Here is a 20,442-nt window from a genome sequence, read left to right on the forward strand (position 1 = left end):
ATTGCTCGGGGCCACTGATCCACATCTTTCACATTTTCTTCTCTACATATCACTTGCACATCACCGCATGCTTATCCTGCACATCCCCAAACCAGGCACCATAAACACCCTCCGTTTTTCCTCCTCCTCCCCCCTCCTTATAGCGATTGGGTTTGTGTAGGTCCATCAACCGCACCTGGTAAATAAAAGGTCACACATGCCTCAAACTTTCTCTCCTCTCTCTGAACTATCTAACTTTCCTCGGGAGTCTTTCTGATGGCACCTGTCGTGTTGGTGCAACATTAGATCGTAGAAGTTTTAGATCGGTATAACTGCACTGCGTCTATTTGCTTTTGGAAATCGTTGCATTGCTCTTGTGGCACCTCACCCATCCTTGCTTTTCGTGCCGTATGTATTTTTATGCATTAAATCCCTTGCTTGTTGTGCCACATCCCTGCCCTTGCTCATAATAAAATTGCCTGTATTATAAATGTACCCAGTTCATCGCATCTTTTCCTACCTTAATCCAGCATCGTCTGCACATAGTGTTAACCAGGAAGTTCCACTCCATGTGATTTGCTCTATTATCCAGCGTACACTCACTGTATCGTTCAGCAGTAATCAGAGCGTATGCTGAGGGCACAAAACCCGCTTAGTGCAGTCGTCCAATGGTAAGGTAACCACGCGAAGTAGTGACACCCTGCCAGGATTGGCAGTTCCAATCAGCGTCTTGGTTGCTTAACAACCCACCGGGCCGTGGAGTTATCCACGGCAGGTGGCCTTAGGACCGGGTGTTCTGGAGGAACTCGAGTGCTACCCCTCGTGGCGAACCTCGAACTACAGGAAATAACAACATTATATATATATATATATATATATATATATATATATATATATATATATATATATATATATATATATATATATATATATATATGAATGGAGTATGCTTGTACATTGCAAGCTATAATGAACAGTGCTTCCCCATTGTCTCAGGTTGCTCACCTGCATTTGTTTTTTTCATTTATATATTTTCCTTTGTTTTTTCCCCATTTATTTATATTTTCATTTACAGATCCTTTCTGATGGTTCTGTGATTTTTCCCATTGTAATGGCTTCGATGTCCGTCGGCACACAAAATTTCAGCTAAGTCACCCGGAAAGCACCAAACTTTTATATCAGTCGGTCAATCGGTGAGTGAGTGAATCAGACTAGAATGAGCTGTACATATTACTAGCGGGGTATGCTTACACATTGTAAGCAATAACGAACCGTGCTTCCCCATCGTCTTGGGTCGCTCACCTGCATTTGATTTTTCATTGATTTATATTTTCATTTTTGGTTGCTTTCTGTTGGTGCTGTGATTTTTTTCCTGGTGTATCATCTTCGATATCCATCAGCACACAAAATTATCGTGCTTCCTAATTGTCTCAGGTCATTCACCTGCATTTGTCCATATATATATATATATATATATATATATATGTATATATATGTATATATATATATATATATATATATATATATATATATATATATATATATATATATATATATTGTCGTGATCCCAACTGTTTAATATCTTCCAGCACGGAATACTGACGTTAATGTCCGAGCTTCAAGCAGTCCACGTGTGGACAAAGAGAACAACAAAACACACCACTGTGTTTCAAATCGGCCTCCAACAATGGCGCCCCAGCTCTCTCGCGGCCCACCCACCACGTTCCGACTGGCCAACCAATCCCTGAGAGCCTGAAAAAGGTGACGTGGCGTTGTGGGCGGGACACTAAATTTGGTGAGAACATGATTTTTCTCATAGTCCTCCCCACCTTAAGTAAAACCCGTCGGATAGAAGGCATTTTGAAACCAGTTATTGTACTGGTTGCAAATCACAGGGCAATATGATGGCGGTGATCGTTAACATTCTTGTACAATAAACAATGTTCATCCACAACGCAATATTAAACACACTACACCACATTAATATCCACCCCACCTTATTTACCCATCACCCGCACCACAATAGAGAGACAAAGGGAACTAAACTTAAGTTGGGGAAAGCGTTTACAGGAGGGAAAACGGACCGAGGAGCAAGGCTCCTTCGGGAGGAACAAAGGGGCCCCAAACCGGTATCCCCTCTCCGCCTTATTGTCGTAACGGAGCTTTCTCTCTACGGCTTGATCCATCAGGCTGATACCAGCTGCTTTTAAGGCATCGTGTATCCTCGAGCAAGTCTCGTGGATGTGGTCCGGTATGGAACGTTCTGCGGATGGCGGGGATTCTACCCAACGTTCAAACAGGAGGTGCAAGGGCCCTCTGGGCTCTCTGGGCTCTCTACCATACAGCAAGAAAAAGGGAGTATATCCGGTACTCCGATGCGGAGCACTCTGGTACGCGAACAAGAGCCAGGGGATCACCTGATCCCACTCACCACCAACTTGATCAGTAACCGCCTTGATCATCGTTTTGAAAGTCCCATTGAATCGCTCACAGACGCCGTTGCATTCAGGACGGTACGGACTGGTGGTCAGGTGCTGAACACCGAGCTCGGACAGGAATCCTTCGAATACTTCTGACAAGAACACACTGCCTCGATCCGTAAGGAATTTAGTCGGAAGCCCATGCCGACTGAACATATCCTTGAGAGACTCTATGGCATGGGCGGAGTCAGCTTGCTCCAGGGAATAAGCCTCTGCATACTTGGTAGCCCGACACATGACCGTGAGCAAATAGCATTTCCCGGAACTGGTTTTGGGCAACGGTCCGACAAAATCCGCAGCAACAAACTGGAAAGGCTGACTGATCATGGGGAGGGGCTTTAGGGGTGCCTTGAAAACTTTCACTCCCTTTCCGAGTCGTTGACAAATGGGACAGCTAGCGCAATAGCGCTTGATGTCTCGCGACAATGTGGGCCATATGAACTGATCCTTGACCTTGGCTAAGGTCTTGGCCGCTCCGACATGACCCGAGGAAATATTGTCATGGGCCAATTGCATGACTGTCTGACGATGCCTCCTCGGTACGACAACTCGGTGTCGTACCTTCCACGTCTGGGTGGAGGTCATGTTCTTGGGGGAATATTTATGCATCAGCACACCTGCACCATTCACATAGTAGCCTGTTCGTCCAGGCTCGGAGTCTTCTCCCATTTCCCAGAGGGTGGCAAGGGTGGGATCGAAGTGCTGATCCTCCACTAGACTGGTTACCGCAGACAATGCGGGAGTGACCTCAGGCACAGAACTGGGGTTGTGAACCGCCTCGGAGGACTGATCCCCCTCACCGGATTTGCCGACCGGCGAACAAGTAGCTGGGGTCACCGTGTCACAGACGGGAACGGTCCCTGAGGAGCCCGGCTCCTGAGGTCGGCCTGACTGGAGGCTCGGGTGGACTTCATTCGAAGCAACGTCACCGTCAGAGGCTGGAGTCGAGGCGCGAGGCTCCTCAGGCCAGAGTGAAGATATGTCTGACTCCGCCACTCTCTCTGCCTGTTTGCTCTGGGATCTCATGACCACCCCACAGGTCAGAGTCAATAACTCCTCCCTGGCCATTGCATCATTTACAATCAGCAAGGATACCCCCGGTACCGGGTAGTAGGGTACCACCGCACAGGTCATCGGACCCGTAAAAATGTCACTCCGGACCTCGATGAGAGCAAGGGGATACCAGGCAGGTACCTGGTTAATGCCCAGGACGAGATACTCGCCGGTATAATGCATCTGAGAGAATGGAACTACCCCCGCCCGGAGAACACACAGCGTCGCCCCAGTATCCCGAAGGTATTGGGCCTTAAACTTCACCACCGAATCACGGCCACCCACTAAGGCTGTCCCTGAATAATCCTGATACAGAGGATGAACGAAATTAGCCTCGGTGGCAGTGACCTCTGTCACCGATGCCACCGTCATGCGCGAGGGCCCAGTTGATGACCTCCCTCCGATTTACCAGCCGGGTTTCCTCGAAAAGCCGGACGAGCTGGGTTAGAGAAACAGTGGTCTCCACCGTGCCCCACGCGTTTGCAGAAATCGCACCAGGGCCGTGCCCTGGCCTGCAGCTCGCGACCGCCACCAGTGGAGGGCATCGGGGGGCCCTTCCCCTCGATCCAGCCGCTGGGCAGATGGGGGGCGGTCTTGACCACAGAATCCTCCGTCTTACGACGCGACTGCGTGGCTTGCAACATTTTGCACGTCAAAACATGTTTTTCAATTAGCTTGACACAGTCTGACAAGGAAACAGTGTCTTTATCGACAAGAAACAACGCTAAGTCCAGCGGAAGCTGTTGATCGATACGGTAACGCACCAGGAGTTCCGCAACCGCTGGAGGTAACTCAATGCTGCTCCCGTCGAACCATCTCTGCAGCTGTTCCAACAAGACCCGCGAATGTTCCTCATAGGTTTGACTGGACTGACGAGTCCAACTGAAAAAATTACGCCTATAAATACACGCGGACACCGCATAGGCGTTCAAAATCTCGGCCTTCAACTTCTGTTATTTGTTTACGTCCTCGGTTGCCATCCTCGCATATACCCCCCTCGCCTTTTCAGATAGATGGCTAACAAGATGGCCGACCCACAAGCTCTCATCAATGCCACCGGAAGTAAACACCTTCTCCGCCATCTCCAGATACGTTTCTGGCTTCGTGTCTCCCGTCCAGTCCGGCAAACGAACATGAACAATTTCCGGGACTGGTGCAGCAGACACATCTGCCCGCTGTCGTTCAGTCAACATTCGCCACTCATGCTCTCTGACGCATTCAGCCTCTGCCGCTGCTCTTTCAGCTATCTCTGCGTCATGCTCCCTGAGTCGCTCAGCCTCTGCCCTGTCATTCTCCCTGGTATACATGTCGAGTTTTTGAACCGGGGTCAGCCCGGACCAGAAGGTCGAACGCATGCATTTCGTCATGATGGGATCGCCCCCTAACATATCGGGTTCAGTGACCGGGTCAAGGCTGATTGTGTCGCTCACATCGACACCACGTGACTGTCAACATGATCAGGTTGATCTCTCATGTCTCCAGCCGACATGGTTTGGCTATGAGTTATCATACGACAAGGGCACAAAACACTAAGTCTAAAAGGAGGCTGGGTCGAAATACTTCAGCAATATCTTTCACCACATGGGACGGGGCAATTCACACAGGGGAGGAAAACAATATTGGGGTGATACACGTAATTCGCACACAACGCTCTGTTGGGAAAATACGACACGAAATACCCAATATCACCACCGTACATCAAATTGCCAATGAGAAAATGCAACGTACAAACAACTCACGTTTTTTTGGGGTTTTTTTGGCCGATGACTGGCGTAAACACAAGATAGCATCCAATGGTGAGAAAATCCCTCCAAGATGGCGTCTGCTGGTGAGAAGGTTCCTCCAAGATAGCGTCTGCTGGTGAGAAGGTTCCTCCAAGATGGCGTCTGCTGGTGAGAAGGTTCCTCCAAGATGGCGTCTGCTGGTGAGATGGTTCCTCCAAGATGGCGTCTGCTGGTGAGAAGGTTCCTCCAAGATGGCGTCTGCTGGTGAGAAGGTTCCTCCAAGATGGCGTCTGCTGGTGAGATGGTTCCTCCAAGATGGAGTTTGCTGGTGAGGGGATGATTATCAGATGAAGGAAGATGGTGGCCCACTGTGGAATTTCTGTCTCAGTTCGAATGTCTCTTACTTGAATGATCCCGGACGAGCCCCCATTTGTCGTGATCCCGACTTTAATATTGTGACGTCCACGGGACTTGAACAGTCTCGCCAACGTAGAATGAGCCGAAACGATGGAGGCGGTTTATTTATTTATAACCCAAACATGGCGGTTCTAATCGCTCTACCGCAAACGGGACGAGGAAGGTGGCACGAGTCGCTTTTCACTGAGTTGATGATGTTTATTTGTTTTGATTATTAACCAGAAATAACAAGACTCGGCAAGAAGAGGGATCCGGGGCGATTCGAAGGGATGGTGTGGGATCGGGCATGGGGAAAACACAGACAATTCCAATGAATATACAGATCTCAAACCCTCTAAGGCGCCAGGTACACACACACACACACACACACACACACACACACACACACACACACACACACACACACACACACACACACACACACACACACACACACACACACACACACACACAAAACGTAGCTACTTCTGGTGGTCAGGCTGGACCGTGTTGAGGACGCAACTGTCCCTGGATCAGCGTCGGATGAGCTGGCCTTGCTCTCGTCGGGGGGGGGGGGGGGGCAGGAGAAACCGTGGTGCTGTCGACCTCCTGGTCCTGGCCCAAGTCCGCTCACAGCTGCCAGGGAACCAGTTCTGGCGCCAAATTGCGAGCAGGAGAGGGAGGCAGGTCCGCCCGCCGTTCGACCCCGTACTCCGAGTCAGCAGAACCCCAGAGCCAACCAAGGTGAGGCACGAGGCTCAGCAAGGCTCCAAGACACGATGAAGAACACGATCGAATCAGCACAACAACAAGTACACTTCCCGCGCAACAGCCTCCACACCAAAAAACACGATCTTTTTGTCCCGATCTTCTTCCTCTTCCTTTTCGACCCCGAACAGAACCTTTTTATCCTCCTGTCCTCGTCACTTCCAATCGAGCCGTTTATTGGTCCACCGCCGTCGCCTTCCGCCAATCGTGATCACGGGGCGGAGCCATCCGCTGCACTGTCCTGTGACGTCACGGCAAGCCTCCAGAGAATACCAAAAGGGGTTTACGCAGACACACTTACCCCATCCCGTGTCCCTATCTAATTACGTGACAATTATCATTTCCCCCTTGGAGAAATGAACATTTACTTGACAACTTATCACCACTGAATTGCTACTTATTACATCGAGATCCCGGTAAACTCGAACAGCATGGCATACCTAATTAAACATCCTAATTACCCTTTGAATGCATACCCCCCCCCCAAACGTAACAATATCTTCCAGCACGGAATACTGACGTTAATGTCCGAGCTTCAAGCAGTCCACGCGTGGACAAAGAGAACAACAAAACACACCACTGTGTTTCAAATCGGCCTCGAGGGGTAGGCATGATATTTTATTGGCTCGATCTCAAAAATGGCTGGTAACAGAATTGAATACACAGCACAACAACCTGCCAGAATTCTTGGCAACAATAGAGTTCCAAAAACAGGTCGTACAACTCACAGCTCCGCTCAACGATATCCGGGAATAACGATCACACTCTTCCGGATTTAACTCATTCGTTTAGACGGAGCTATCGACGATCAGCGCGACAGTGCTGTTGAGAGTCTTCAAAATCACTTGAAATTGCATTAAAACATGCGCGTCGGAGCGCTCGATATATTTTTCCACTCGCGATCTTAGAGCCACGTCTGTCACCAACAATGGCGCCCCGGCTCTCTCGCGGCCCACCCACCACGTGCCGACTAGCCAACCAATCCCTGAGAGCCTGAAAAAGGTCACGTGACGTTGTGGGCGGGACACTAAATTTGGTGAAAACATGATTTTTATTACAATATATATAGATATATATATATATATATATATATATATATATATATATATATATATATATATATATATATATATATATATATATATATATATTGTTGCGGTTCTACAACACCGCATGCCTCTAAACTCTAAAGCAATGGTACCCAACATTTAGTGATCCCCAGACAGTTATTTCGGTAGTCTTCATGCAGTTAGACCTTCCCCTCATGTCTCGTGGGTCTCTGTCTCCTATTGATTTCTAATCCAACCCTTTCCTTTAAGCCATGGTACAAATCAAACAAGCAACTATACACGCCATGCAAAATGTGATGAGTAATAAGCACACTACGATGCCTCCCGTGGCTTGGAACCAACAAAGCACACTCCACACTATACCGCACGCGCATCATGCGCCATTAATGCATTCAAATCTGCACGCCAATTTCCAACTGGAATTTCACCTTACTTTACCCCTCACTCACCAAACCTCACCACTTCGACCACAAATGCCTCCCGCACACGGGAAAATATTCCCGCACCTCCTTGTACCTCTGTATCACCATAATTCGCCATTATACAGAGGAGTGCTACATTACTCGGACTGCCCTCGGACGGCGCGATGCGGGGCCGAGCCACAGACATCAATAGCTCGACCGCATCTTGCCAGGGATGTCCCGGATGAGTATGCAGGATCGATACGACCCTCGTCCAGTCGCCAGAACACAGCAAGACAGGAGCGGCAAGGTGGGGTGGTGGGAAGGGTGATCCGGGAGTCTGGTACGGGGCCCAGGTGTGCATTTTGGCTCATTAGAGGGGGCCCATGGGTGGTGGGTGTGCATTGCTATTCAGCATTCAGACTGCACTCAGAGCATGTTCAGGGCCAGAGTGCCGGCTCATACCCTATGTTGAGTCAGGAGCTCCGGGCCGTGTTGAGTCGGATGAGCGACTGAGACCATTTCCGGTCCCGGGAGCCTGGCGGGGCGTAGCTCGGGCCACTGTGGCCCAATAGAGAAGCAGGATTCGGGTCACAAAGCGTCGCTTTCGGGTTGTCGCCCAACCCTTCGCCCAGGGTTTATAAAGATGGAGCGTGGACCGTTCGCTCTGCTCTTCTTCGCTGCTCTCTCGGCTCTTCGTTGTCTCTGCCCTTCACTCGCTGTTGGTGCGTGATTGCAGATACGTGCACCTTCTTGAGGATCAGTGCGGTATGCATGTTGCCAAGAGCCCCGGCAAAGTGACTAAGCCGGAGATAACACACCATATCTCGAGGTAGGTACACGCTACACAAACAGACCTATACATGACAAGGTTAATGATCTTTCAACTCACGCATCGCATCTTATCTTATCTTATCTTATCTTATCTTATCTTATCTTATCTCTCTCTCTCTCTCTCTCTCTCTCTCTCTCTCTCTCTCTCTCTCTCTCTCTCTCTCTCTCTCTCTCTCTCTCTCTCTCTCTCTCTCTCTCTCTCTCTCTCTCTACACCTCTATCCCATCTCCTTTGGATGCACAAAAGAGCATCATGACTGACTCGCAATCCCATTTTCCTCTGGTACAACACCGCACCCCCATATTGCACTACACCACACCTCTCACTCCCACACCTTAGACACCACCAGGATTCCTCCCTCCTACCTCTCCCTAAGCAAGCGTACTTGGTTGCGTTGGTCTGCCGACCGTGACAGGTATTACGAGGCCGTTTATCCCCCTCTTATCATTTTTTCTCTGGACTATATCTAATCTTCCTCAGGTGTGTGTGTGTGTGTGTGTGTGTGTGTGTGTGTGTGTGTGTGTGTGTGTGTGTGTGTGTGTGTGTGTGTGTGTGTGTGTGTGTGTGTGTGATGTTGCCTGTCCAAGTTTAAGTTAAGATTGTAGAAGTTCTAAAGGGATTAGTCTGCTCTGTCTCCTTTTGTAAGATTGCTTGCCTTTTGCCGCACCCCACAAATTCCTTTCTATCCTCTGCTGTACATAATAATAAACCCCATTCACTGTGCTACATACCTTTCCTCGCTTGATTGCAAATAAATGTTTTGTAGAGAAATGTTCCCAGCTTTTTTTCGTCTTTTTCTTCATTGGTCCAGTGTGGTTCATACTCAAGTCTAGCTGGGACGTGATCCCTGAACGATCTGTTTTCTAGCCGGTACATTCTTGCCAATTATGCTCGGCTGCATCTGATCTGGTAAGGTGATCCAGCTTGAGAAAGGTGTACCCATGGTGTGTCCCCTAGTAATTAAACCACGTGACCTTTAGGTAAACGGTATCAGAAGGAGGACCCTAAGTCACATGGTCAAGTTATTGGCGTTCACGGTCGATTAGCAACCAATCGCGTCACAAAGACATTCTGTCACAAATCGGCTTAAGATTCCGGAGAGACTGGTGGGAACCGGAGGTAGCTCACCCCTCGTGGTCTTCCTCACCCCCGACCCCAGGTCCGCAACAATATTTTCATTTACGGACACTTTCCAACAGTTCTGTGATCTTTCCCAGTGTATCAGCTTCGATGTCCATTGGCACATAAAATTTCAGCTATCTATGTAACCCGGAAGGTAATGAACATTAATATCAGTCAGTGAGTCAAGTGGTAAGAATGAGCTTTATATATTACTAGAGGGGTGTGCTTATACGTTGTGTAAGCAAACAAAACGTGTTTCCCCATTGTCCCGGGTCACTCACCTGCACTTGATTCTTCATTTATTTATTATTTACGTTATAATTTATGGATGTTGTCTGACGACTCTATGACTTTTTTCCGGAGTATTGACGTCAATATCCATCAGCACAAGAAATTTCAGCATTCTACATCATCTGGAAGGCAGTCAGTGGTTAGAAATTATATATATATATATATATATATATATATATATATATATATATATATATATATACATATATTTATATATACAAATATTTATTTATACAAATATATATATATATATATATATATATATATATATATGTCATGTCCAGGGGGGATAACCCTACGTGGACGGATAGCCAAACAGTTCTCCCTTGGAGGCCTACAGCCGAGTTTCTCGGAGATGAATGGCACGCGTGGGAAAACAGTTAAGCACTGCACTGGAATGGCACAAATACATGGCCACAAGCAAATTGAATTGACGAAATAATAATTTAATAACAATAATCTAATATGTACAATGACAATAATTCAAATTATAAAAATGAAAGAAAAATGTGAGGTCAACTAAATATAAATCTAATTGAGACACCTCCACGCAAACATATATACAAACAAGGGGAAAATGAAACGGAAAAATCCCTCCTTTATCCCGGCATTTAGCTGTGTGCCAGAGATGGCCTTGAGGGAGCTTTGAATCGAGGTGCTTTGTAGACGCGCACAAAAATGGCGCCAAGTTACTCTCCCGCAGCGGGACCATTCGTATGTCAGGCAATTTGTGAGCGGTATTCAACACCAAGGCTCAGAGACCGCCATACAGCTTCATTTCACGAGCGAATATCCCGACCGCTCCTCTCTTGCATCCGGTCTGTTCACCACGATGGCCCTCACGACGAGACGATTTCTTAGTCCCCGTGATCAGGCCACGAGGCACGCTCTCCTTCCATCCTCAAAAACGTAAACACTTCACGGCTCAGCCGAACCGTCAACGGCCAACGTCCTGCTCAGCATGCAAGCCGATTCACATAGCACGAACACGAGAATCGTGCAGCCTTCGTCGTGCCGATAGCAAAAGCGAGATCCTCAGTGTCCTCTCAGTAACGTCCTATTCCTCCTCTGCACTCCAGCATTCCTCCATCCTTACGCCTCTCTCGTCGCACCCATCAATCATCCACCATCGGGGTATGGCCTGCTTGCACGAAACCTGGGAAGGCGGAACCTCTGCTCACTTGTATTTGTTTTAGGGATGTACTCCCCACCTTCATTGCTGACCTTAGAATACAAACACGTAGGGAAAGTTCACAGGGGGCAATCACATACTGGGGCAACTATTCTTAGACCTGACATAATTAACACAGCACCATCCCCATGGAGTGACACGTAACACTTAATCTCACAGTTTCCCTACTGAATTACATCGAGAAGTCCCCTACACGTCCACGGGCCAAGCAACTCTATACGATCCTATCTTTCCTTTGAAATACCTTCCATCTACCCCAGAAACATAACAATATTGAATATGTGTGTGTGTGTGTGTGTGTGTGTGTGTGTGTGTGTGTGTGTGTGTGTGTGTCAAAAAGTGCAGAGCGTGATGAAGTGCTCCCACCCAATATCATACGGACGTGACTTGAGTCTCGTACATGTGCCGACCAAAGTGTTGCCTCTAACACGGAGGCTCAGCCTGGCCACTCATGTCAAAAAGACAGAGATTTCAAGTCATCATTGGTCAAGCATCAAACGAAGCCACCTATCCGGATTTCAGGCTTATTTGCCATTATCAGGACGCCACATCGTGTAAATATTTCACCAATGGTGACTACAGTCATCATTTAAATGCTATTGGCGTATCCTGGTGTTGGCTTTGTGGGTTGGGCGGTGGCGTGGGATCCTTGGGTCCTGAGTTTGAGTCCCGTTTTCCACTGAATTAACACCAGGGGGTTGACTCAGCCTGTCATCCTTCCAAGGTCGGCAAAATGACCACCAGTATACCAATAATAGAGGCACTGCATCAGCGGCATAGCCGTGCCCCTAACCAATGATGCAACCAGCAGCCAAAAAGGCAGCACACAATAGGAATGCTATTAGCACCCTCTGGCTGTGATAGTGAACATCACATATGGGACTTACATCAAGTCATGTCATGTCTGTTAGAGATTGGGTGGGGGGGGGGGGGGAGGGCGCTGTTCAAAGTTCAACGCGCTCTGCACTTTTTGGCCTATATCTCCACCCGATGGCATTTGCCTTCTGGTATTTTGGTGTGCATTGGCGGGAACGATCGTCTGGGTGGCAGACAGACTTTTGTTCTATGCATATTATGCGGTTTAAAGACATAATTTGCAGGTGATGTTCACCATCACAGTCAGAGGGTGCTAATAACATACATATACAGTCATCCCCCATTTATCGCGGGAGTTACGTTCCAATCCCCCCCCCCCCACGATAAGTGAAAATCCGCGATGAATGGATGCCTCCCAAAAAAAAAAAAAAAAAAAAAATCCACTCGTCTCATCTCGTCTCATCTCGTCTGGTCTGGTCGGCTTGGCAGTGATCGGGTTTGAGGTGCCGGAGATCGACTCATCTGGTTAGTTTGGCGGTGATCGGGTTTGAGGTGCCGGAGATCGACTCATCTGGTTGGTTTGGCAGTGATCGGGTTTGAGGTGCCGGAGATCGACTCGTCTGGTCGGTTTGGCAGTGATCGGGTTTGAGGTGCAGGAGATCGACTCGTCTGGTCTGGTCGGTTTGGCAGTGATCGGGTTCGAGGTGCCGGAGATTGACTCGTCTGGTCTGGTCGGTTTGGCAGTGCTCGTCCAACCGCGGCAAACCTTTTTCCTTCCCGAAGCATATCGAGCACCTTAACCTTCTCCTGAAGCCTCAGGACCTTCCTCTGGTGCTTCGTTCGGTTCCTTTCCAGAAGCCTTAGAAGGTGCAGGGCGTTTGGGCGGCATCGTAGGGCTTGGAGAAAAAAACGTAGAAAATGTTCGAAGTTCACAAGCGAAACTTTGTGTCGTGCGTTGTGTCACTAGTCGACGCCACGCGTTATAATTTATTGCTTAAATAATTTATATTTTATATATTATTACCACGATATACCGGGGGAATCCGCAGAAAAAAGTAGTTAGGTTCCAAGGGAAACCCCACGATGAACCGGGGGCGCGATAGGTGAACTGCGATATAGCAGGGGATTACTGTACACATACAGTACATATGTATATATACATATATATATATATATATATATATATACATATATATATATATATATATATATATATATATATATATATATATATATATATATATATATATATATATATATATATATATATATATATATATATACACACACACAGTAATCCCCCATTTCTTGCGGGGGTTACGTTCCAAACCTCCCCGCGCTAAATGAAAATCCGCGATGAATGGACGCCTCCCCCAAAAAATCGACTCATCTGGTCTGGTCGGTTTGGCAGTGATTGGGTTTGAGGTGCCGGAAATCGACTCGTCTGGTCTGGTCGGTTTGGCAGTGATTGGGTTTGAGGTGCCGGAGATCGACTCGTCTGGTCTGGTCGGTTTGGCAGTGATTGGGTTTGAGGTGCCGGAGATCGACTCGTCTGGTCTGGTCGGTTTAGCAGTGATTGGGTTTGAGGTGCCGGAGATCGACTAGTCTGGTCTGGTCTGGTAGGTTTTGAGGTGCTGGGTATGAGCAGTGCTCGTCCAATGGTGGCAAACCTTTTTCCTTCCCAAAGCATATATCGAGCACCTTTACCTTAACCTTCTCCTGGAGCATCCCAGGACCTTCCTCTTGCGCTTCGGTTCCTTGCCAGAAGCCTTAGAAGGTGCAGGGCGTTTGGGCGGCATCGTGGGGCTTGGAGAAAAAACGTAGAAAATATTCGAAGTTCACAAGCGAAACTTTGTCTCGTGCGTTGTGTGACTGGTCGAGCACCACGTGTTATAACTTATTGCTTAAATAATTTATCTTTTACATATTATTTCCGAGATGTGCCGGGGGAATCCGCAGAAAAAATTAGTTACGTTCCAAGGGAAAACCCGTGATGAACCGGGGGCGCGATAGGTGAACCGCGATGAAGCGGGGGTTGACTGTGTACACACACACACACACACACACACACACACACACACACACACACACACACACACACACACACACACACACACACACACACACACACACACACACACACACACACACACACACACACACCTCGCTCATATATATTGTGATGGTTTTGCGAAACAGTCACTCCCCAAGGCAATGGCACACAATATATAGCAGTTCCCAAGCAGTTATCCAATACAAACATTAAGTTTTGCAGGCGGGGACTTCCCTTTGTCTATGATGTGCAGATGCAGGATTCACTGGAGCCCACATTTGAAAGACAGGAGCGAGACGCCGATACAGATATTGATGAAGAGGATTCTGCAACGGCCTTAGTGGTCCCACCTCCAACTCTGCAACGTCCAATTGGAGAGCTGAACACTGAACAGGCTCCTCCCACCTCGACCGGTGGGAGGTGATGACGTATCAGTAGAAAACACCCAATCGGAATTGATTTTGTTGATAGTTGTCGATTGGACTGTTCTTCATCCTTACCTCATTCACTTTGTGTGAATTTCACCTGAAGAGAGCATTCTTTGTTGTACAAGTATTCAACCCCCTTGCCTAATTAACCCTAAATCACTTCAGGAGCAAATTATTTGTATGAAAGGTTACAAAATATGTGTAATAGGTTTCACCTGCATGTGATCAGTGCTTTAACTTTAAATTTAAACTACCACACTTATCCAAGGAGTTTTAAGGTGAAACTCACTTGGTTAATCAACAAGGCAAAAATGTAGACCAGGAAGCTTACCAAAGAAGTCAGACATAAAGTGGTGGAGAAGCACCGTTCAGGAGAGGGTTATAAAAAGATTTCAGTCACTCATTATCCCTTTGAGTCAATCACGGTGAAATCCATCATTAAGAGGTGGAAAACGTATCATGCAACCCAGACTCTACCCAGATCACATCGCCCATCCAAACACAGCAGCTGGTGATGCAGGAACCTGGTTCGGAATGTTACTGTAAATACAACAATGACTTTGAAAGATCTGTAAGGCCCTATGTCTGAGATGGGGGTCAGTCTTCATCAATCAACAATATCCCGTTCCCTTCACAAAGTTGGCCTGTATGGACAGGTGATAAGAAAGAATCCATAACTGAAAGACGCATGTAAAAGTTTGCATGGATTGAAAGACGCAGTTTACGAAAAAAAAATTGAAATTTTTGGTCTGAATTAAAAGTGTGAGATCTTGCGCAAACCTAATACTGTACATCACCAAGTCAACCATAAAGCCTGGTGTTGGCTTAGTGGTTAGGGTGGTGGCTTGGGATCCTAGGGTCCTGAGTTCAAGCCCCGTTGGCCGCTGAATTAATACACCAGGAGGTTGACTCCGCCTGTCATCCTTCCGAGGTCGGCAAAATGAGTACCAGTGTACTGGTAAGGGGGACACTGCATCAGCGGCATAGCTGTGTCCCAACCAATGATGCAACCAGCAGCCACAGGCTGCACTCGATAGAGAGAGAGAGAGACCAAGTCAACACCATTCCTACTGTCAAACACATTGGTGGCAGCATCATGTTCTGGGGCTGTTTTCATCACCAGAGACTGCCAAGATTGTCAGGATAGAAGGGACAATGGATGGTCCAAAATACAGGATAATCCTTGATGAAAACCTGTTTGAGTCAGCCATGAATCTGAAACTACGTAGGAGATTCACATTTCAGCAGGACAATGATCTGAGGCACAAAGATAAAGCCACACTGGAGTGGCTGAATAAGAATAAAATAAATGTTCTTGAGTGTTCCAGTCAAAGTCCTGACTTGAAATGTGGCATTATTGATGGGGGTGAATACTTTTGCAAGACACTGTCAGTATCACTATGCCTGATGTTGGCTTAATGGTTTGGGTGGTAGGTTTGGGACCCCAAGGTCCCGAGTTCAAATCCTGCCCACCGTTGAATTCATACCAGGTGGGGTTGACTCAAGCTGTCATCTTTCTGAGGTCGACAAAATGAGTACCAGCTTGCTGGGATGATTGAGCCATTCGAGTGTCCTGCGTTAGAGTGGTGACCCGTCCAGGATTGTACGCAATAGCCAAGGAGACTGCTTTGGCAGCACCAATGCTCTGCACAGAGTATGGTCCCAATGGATGGATGGACGGATGAAAGTCTCAATACCATTCATAAAAAATTTTTTAATGCTGAATGAAACACTTACATTTGATTGGTTAACACCCAGCTGGCTTATTGATGACCTTCAAGAAAGAGTTTAATCTGCCTGCTCCTCGTTATCTGGTTGACACGTCATATAAAATGCACAACATGTGATTTATCATCAATGCCCTCAGGACAGCAAGGGATGGGCACCAAAATTACATCAAAGGCAGCAACACCCAAACATCACCCAAACCCAAATAGTAACTCTCGTTGAGGTCAAAATTTACAAATAATGGCCTTGACAATGGTCACATGTTCTTTGTACAAAAAAAAAGAAAGAGGAAACACACCAGCTGTCTTTGTTTTGACAAACGATGCCAGGACCTCACGAGAGTTCAACAGCTGCGCTTTGCGGAAGTTTCTCTCCAGAACCGCTGTGGTTTTTTGCTCGTTTGACTGCAGAACACCATGCCGCAAGTGGTTCAACTGGAAAAGACAGATGAGACCCTTCTTATCAAACGTAGAGTCAGTGTTGCAACCCGCTAACACACTGCAGTCTCTCCCTGCAGGTGAAAACATCAATTCATTGCACAATCGTCCCATCAAGAGTGCTGTCATCTATGTTGCTGCCAAAGGTGATGTCGCCCGCCTTATAATCCACTCACTTCAGCCAAGTTAATGGTAATTAAAATGTGCATTGTTCCATTGAACACTGTGCCAGATTATTATTATGGGGAAGAATGTTATTGGACAAACTAAACAGTGTGTTCACGATCCAAGTTATGTATATTATTACTGCAATTATTAACCTTAAAAACTTCTATTACCAGTCATTATGATGGATTTTTTCTCAAAGATAACACCCTGTTCCGTCCATACATTGGGACCATACTCTGTGCAGAGCGTTGGTGCTGCTTAAGCAGTCTCCTTGGTTATTGGGTACAATCTTGGACGGGTCGCCACTCCGACACAGGATACCAGCAAGCTGGCACTCAATTTGCCAACCATGGAAGGATGACAGGCAGTCAACCCCACCTGGTATTAATTCAACAGCCAGTTGGGATTTGAACTCAGGATCCGAGGATCCCAAGCCCACCACCCTAACCGTGAAGCCACACCAGGCATACCCTGATCAATCAGGGCAGAACATACTCCTCCAGGTCACATGTGCCACTGAACCTTGTTCAGCAAAGCCTATCTGACAATTTGTAATGGTTTGGAGATTATTGTGAGCAGAAAGTCAACCAGACAAGGTCCATTTTATAGTTTTCAGCAGATCACGGCACCACCGTGTCAGATGTTGAAAAGACCCTCGTCACCCACCTCGTATATGGTGTAACGTAGAGCAATTGAATACCAAGCTGTGTCTCCAAAGAAACATTTTCTGTAAGCAGTCTCTTTCAAACCTGAAGAATTTCTAAATATTAAGAAGCTCAACATCATTCCATACAGAGGTGCTCACGTATTTGTGAACTGAATGCACAACAGAAACAACACATTCTTCCGACGCGGACGGTGTTTAGGCAAATGACAGCTCTGTATAGACACAAAAAAAAATTACCCGGGTTACGTGCATGAAGCAAAAACATAACTACTGCTTATAATTCAAAACACCTCACTGTCCTGGAAAACGTGGGGACAGAAATACTGTAAATGGTGGAGACTTGCAATACCCTCCCCCACCTGGAGGCGGCGCTACACGATACTGTACACATTTACTTGCCTGACCCCCACCATTCCCCACCACCCTCCAACCACTGGCAAAGATAAAACACCCCATTACACTAATTGGGGTCATGCTGATCCTATGTAGCAAGTCTGGATGTAATCAGCAAAGAACTGTAGGAGGAGTAGCGTGACCACACACACACACACACACACACACACACACACACACACACACACACACACACACACACACACACACACACACACACACACACACACACACACGGTTCATGGATTGTAGTGAGGATTCATGTGTGGTTACACAAATGTAACGAGCGAATATTTAATTTCACATGATCCTTTCCACATGATCAGTGTTTATTTAATTGCTTCATTCATACCAATGCTGAGTCTTAATGTCTTGTTGTTCGAACATTATTAGTTTAATACTTTTCTTAAGTTCAACCTTATTAAATGGTAACTTTACTTGCAACTTTGTTTTATAAAATAAGTCAATGCTACTCTGTGGAGAAAGAAATATGTGAACATGGTGGAAATAAATGAGTTTCAACACTTAAACAGTTACATGTATCCTATTTACTCGGATAGTATTTTAAAATGACAATACATGAGGTGAGTTGACGTTTTTAAAGTGAATGGTGGTGATGTGCATGGCGGTGAAGTGCATGGCGGTGAAGTGCATGGCGGTGATGTGCATGGCGGTGATGTGCATGGCGGTGATGTGCATGGCGGTGATGTGCATGGCGGTGATGTGCATGGCGGTGATGTGCATGGCGGTGATGTGCATGGCGGTGATGTGCATGGCGGTGAAGTGCATGGCGGTGAAGTGCATGGCGGTGAAGTGCATGGCGGTGAAGTGCATGGCGGTGAAGTGCATGGCGGTGAAGTGCATGGCGGTGATGTGCATGGCGGTGAAGTGCATGGCGGTGATGTGCATGGCGGTGATGTGCATGGCGGTGATGTGCATGGCGGTGATGTGCATGGCGGTGATGTGCATGGCGGTGATGTGCATGGCGGTGATGTGCATGGCGGTGATGTGCATGGCGGTGAAGTGCATGGCGGTGAAGTGCATGGCGGTGAAGTGCATGGCGGTGAAGTGCATGGCGGTGAAGTGCATGGCGGTGAAGTGCATGGCGGTGATGTGCATGGCGGTGATGTGCATGGCGGTGATGTGCATGGCGGTGATGTGCATGGCGGTGATGTGCATGGCGGTGATGTGCATGGCGGTGATGTGCATGGCGGTGATGTGCATGGCGGTGATGTGCATGGCGGTGATGTGCATGGCGGTGATGTGCATGGCGGTGATGTGCATGGCGGTGATGTGCATGGCGGTGATGTGCATTGCGGTGAAGTGCATTGCGGTGAAGTGCATGGCGGTGAAGTGCATGGCGGTGATGTGCATGGCGGTGATGTGCATGGCGGTGATGTGCATGGCGGTGATGTGCATGGCGGTGATGTGCATGGCGGTGATGTGCATGGCGGTGATGTGCATGGCGGTGATGTGCATGGCGGTGATGTGCATGGCGGTGATGTGCATGGCGGTGATGTGCATGGCGGTGATGTGCATGGCGGTGATGTGCATGGCGGTGATGTGCATGGCGGTGATGTGCATTGCGGTGAAGTGCATTGCGGTGAAGTGCATGGCGGTGAAGTGCATGGCGGTGATGTGCATGGCGGTGATGTGCATGGCGGTGATGTGCATGGCGGTGATGTGCATGGCAGTGAAGTGCAGAAGGTAGCTGAGGAGTTTGCGAACAGGCTGAGTGGAGATTGGGGGGGGGGCTGGGTGCTTTTGGGGGGTCCTGAAGAGTTGTGGAGTGCATTCAAGACCAACGTCCTTGATGTTGCCGGGAGATGTCTTTGAACTCACCAAAGGGCGAAGAAGAATTTTGTCTCTCAAGGGACACTGGATAACATTGAACAGAGTCGCAGGGCCAGGCTGAATGGCAGAGCTGAGCTGTTCAGGGAGCTGAGGCAGAAAACTGAACGTGCACGAAGGGAGGACAAGGAGGCCTATGTGTGAGGAATCTGTGAGGGGTTAGAGCACCACCTGTGGTTAAGTGATTCTCGTCCTGTTTCAGGGGAATTTGTGCATTGCGTTCATCCAAGCCCGTCCCTCGGTGTACTGCACTTAGAGCGGAGGGTGGTAAGCCCTTGACAGAGGAGTCCGAAGTGAAGGCCCGCTGGGCCGGTTACTTTGAGCAGTTGTACCAGGCTGATCCCCCAGCTGTCGAGTTGGACGTCAGGTGTGTTACTATCCCGATTCCTGACCCTCCAATCAACTATGGTCCACCTTCGTCTGTGAAAACACAGACTGCGGTGAACCGGTTGAAACGGGGTAAAACTCCAGGGATCTGTGACATCCATGCTGAACTTCTCAAGGCTGGTGGAAGTGCTGCACTCATGTCGTTGCATGCAGTTTTGTGCTCTGCCTGGAACACAGGCATCATCCCAACTGACTGGAAGAGGG

The 20,442-nt window shown here is 47.8% G+C and overlaps 2 protein-coding genes across 5 annotated transcripts in view; both read right to left on the reverse strand.

Moving 5' to 3' along the window:
• LOC147016575 (carbonic anhydrase 14-like) overlaps window positions 1–20,442 on the reverse strand; it is a 68,512-nt gene that overhangs the window by 2,415 nt on the left and 45,655 nt on the right. For 3 of the 4 annotated variants that reach the window (XM_085845366.1, XM_085845365.1, XM_085845364.1), the window contains one exon: window positions 16,634–16,769. The exons of the other annotated variant lie outside the window; for it this stretch is intronic. In XM_085845366.1, the coding sequence (XP_085701492.1) occupies window positions 16,634–16,769 (136 nt within the window). The remainder of the gene's footprint in view (window positions 1–16,633; window positions 16,770–20,442) is intronic. 4 annotated transcript variants of the gene reach the window in all.
• Window positions 1,546–7,450, reverse strand: LOC147016576 (uncharacterized). Its single transcript, XM_085845363.1, is given in 2 exon segments — window positions 1,546–3,907; window positions 3,910–7,450. Coding segments are annotated over 2 exon segments (2,922 nt in total). The 5' UTR covers window positions 4,901–7,450; the 3' UTR covers window positions 1,546–1,976.

The sequence above is a fragment of the Eptatretus burgeri genome, chromosome 11 (assembly GCF_056783735.1).
Source record: "Eptatretus burgeri isolate ZD-2024b chromosome 11, Ebu_testis_v1, whole genome shotgun sequence".
NCBI classification, from domain to species: Eukaryota; Metazoa; Chordata; class Myxini; order Myxiniformes; family Myxinidae; genus Eptatretus; species Eptatretus burgeri.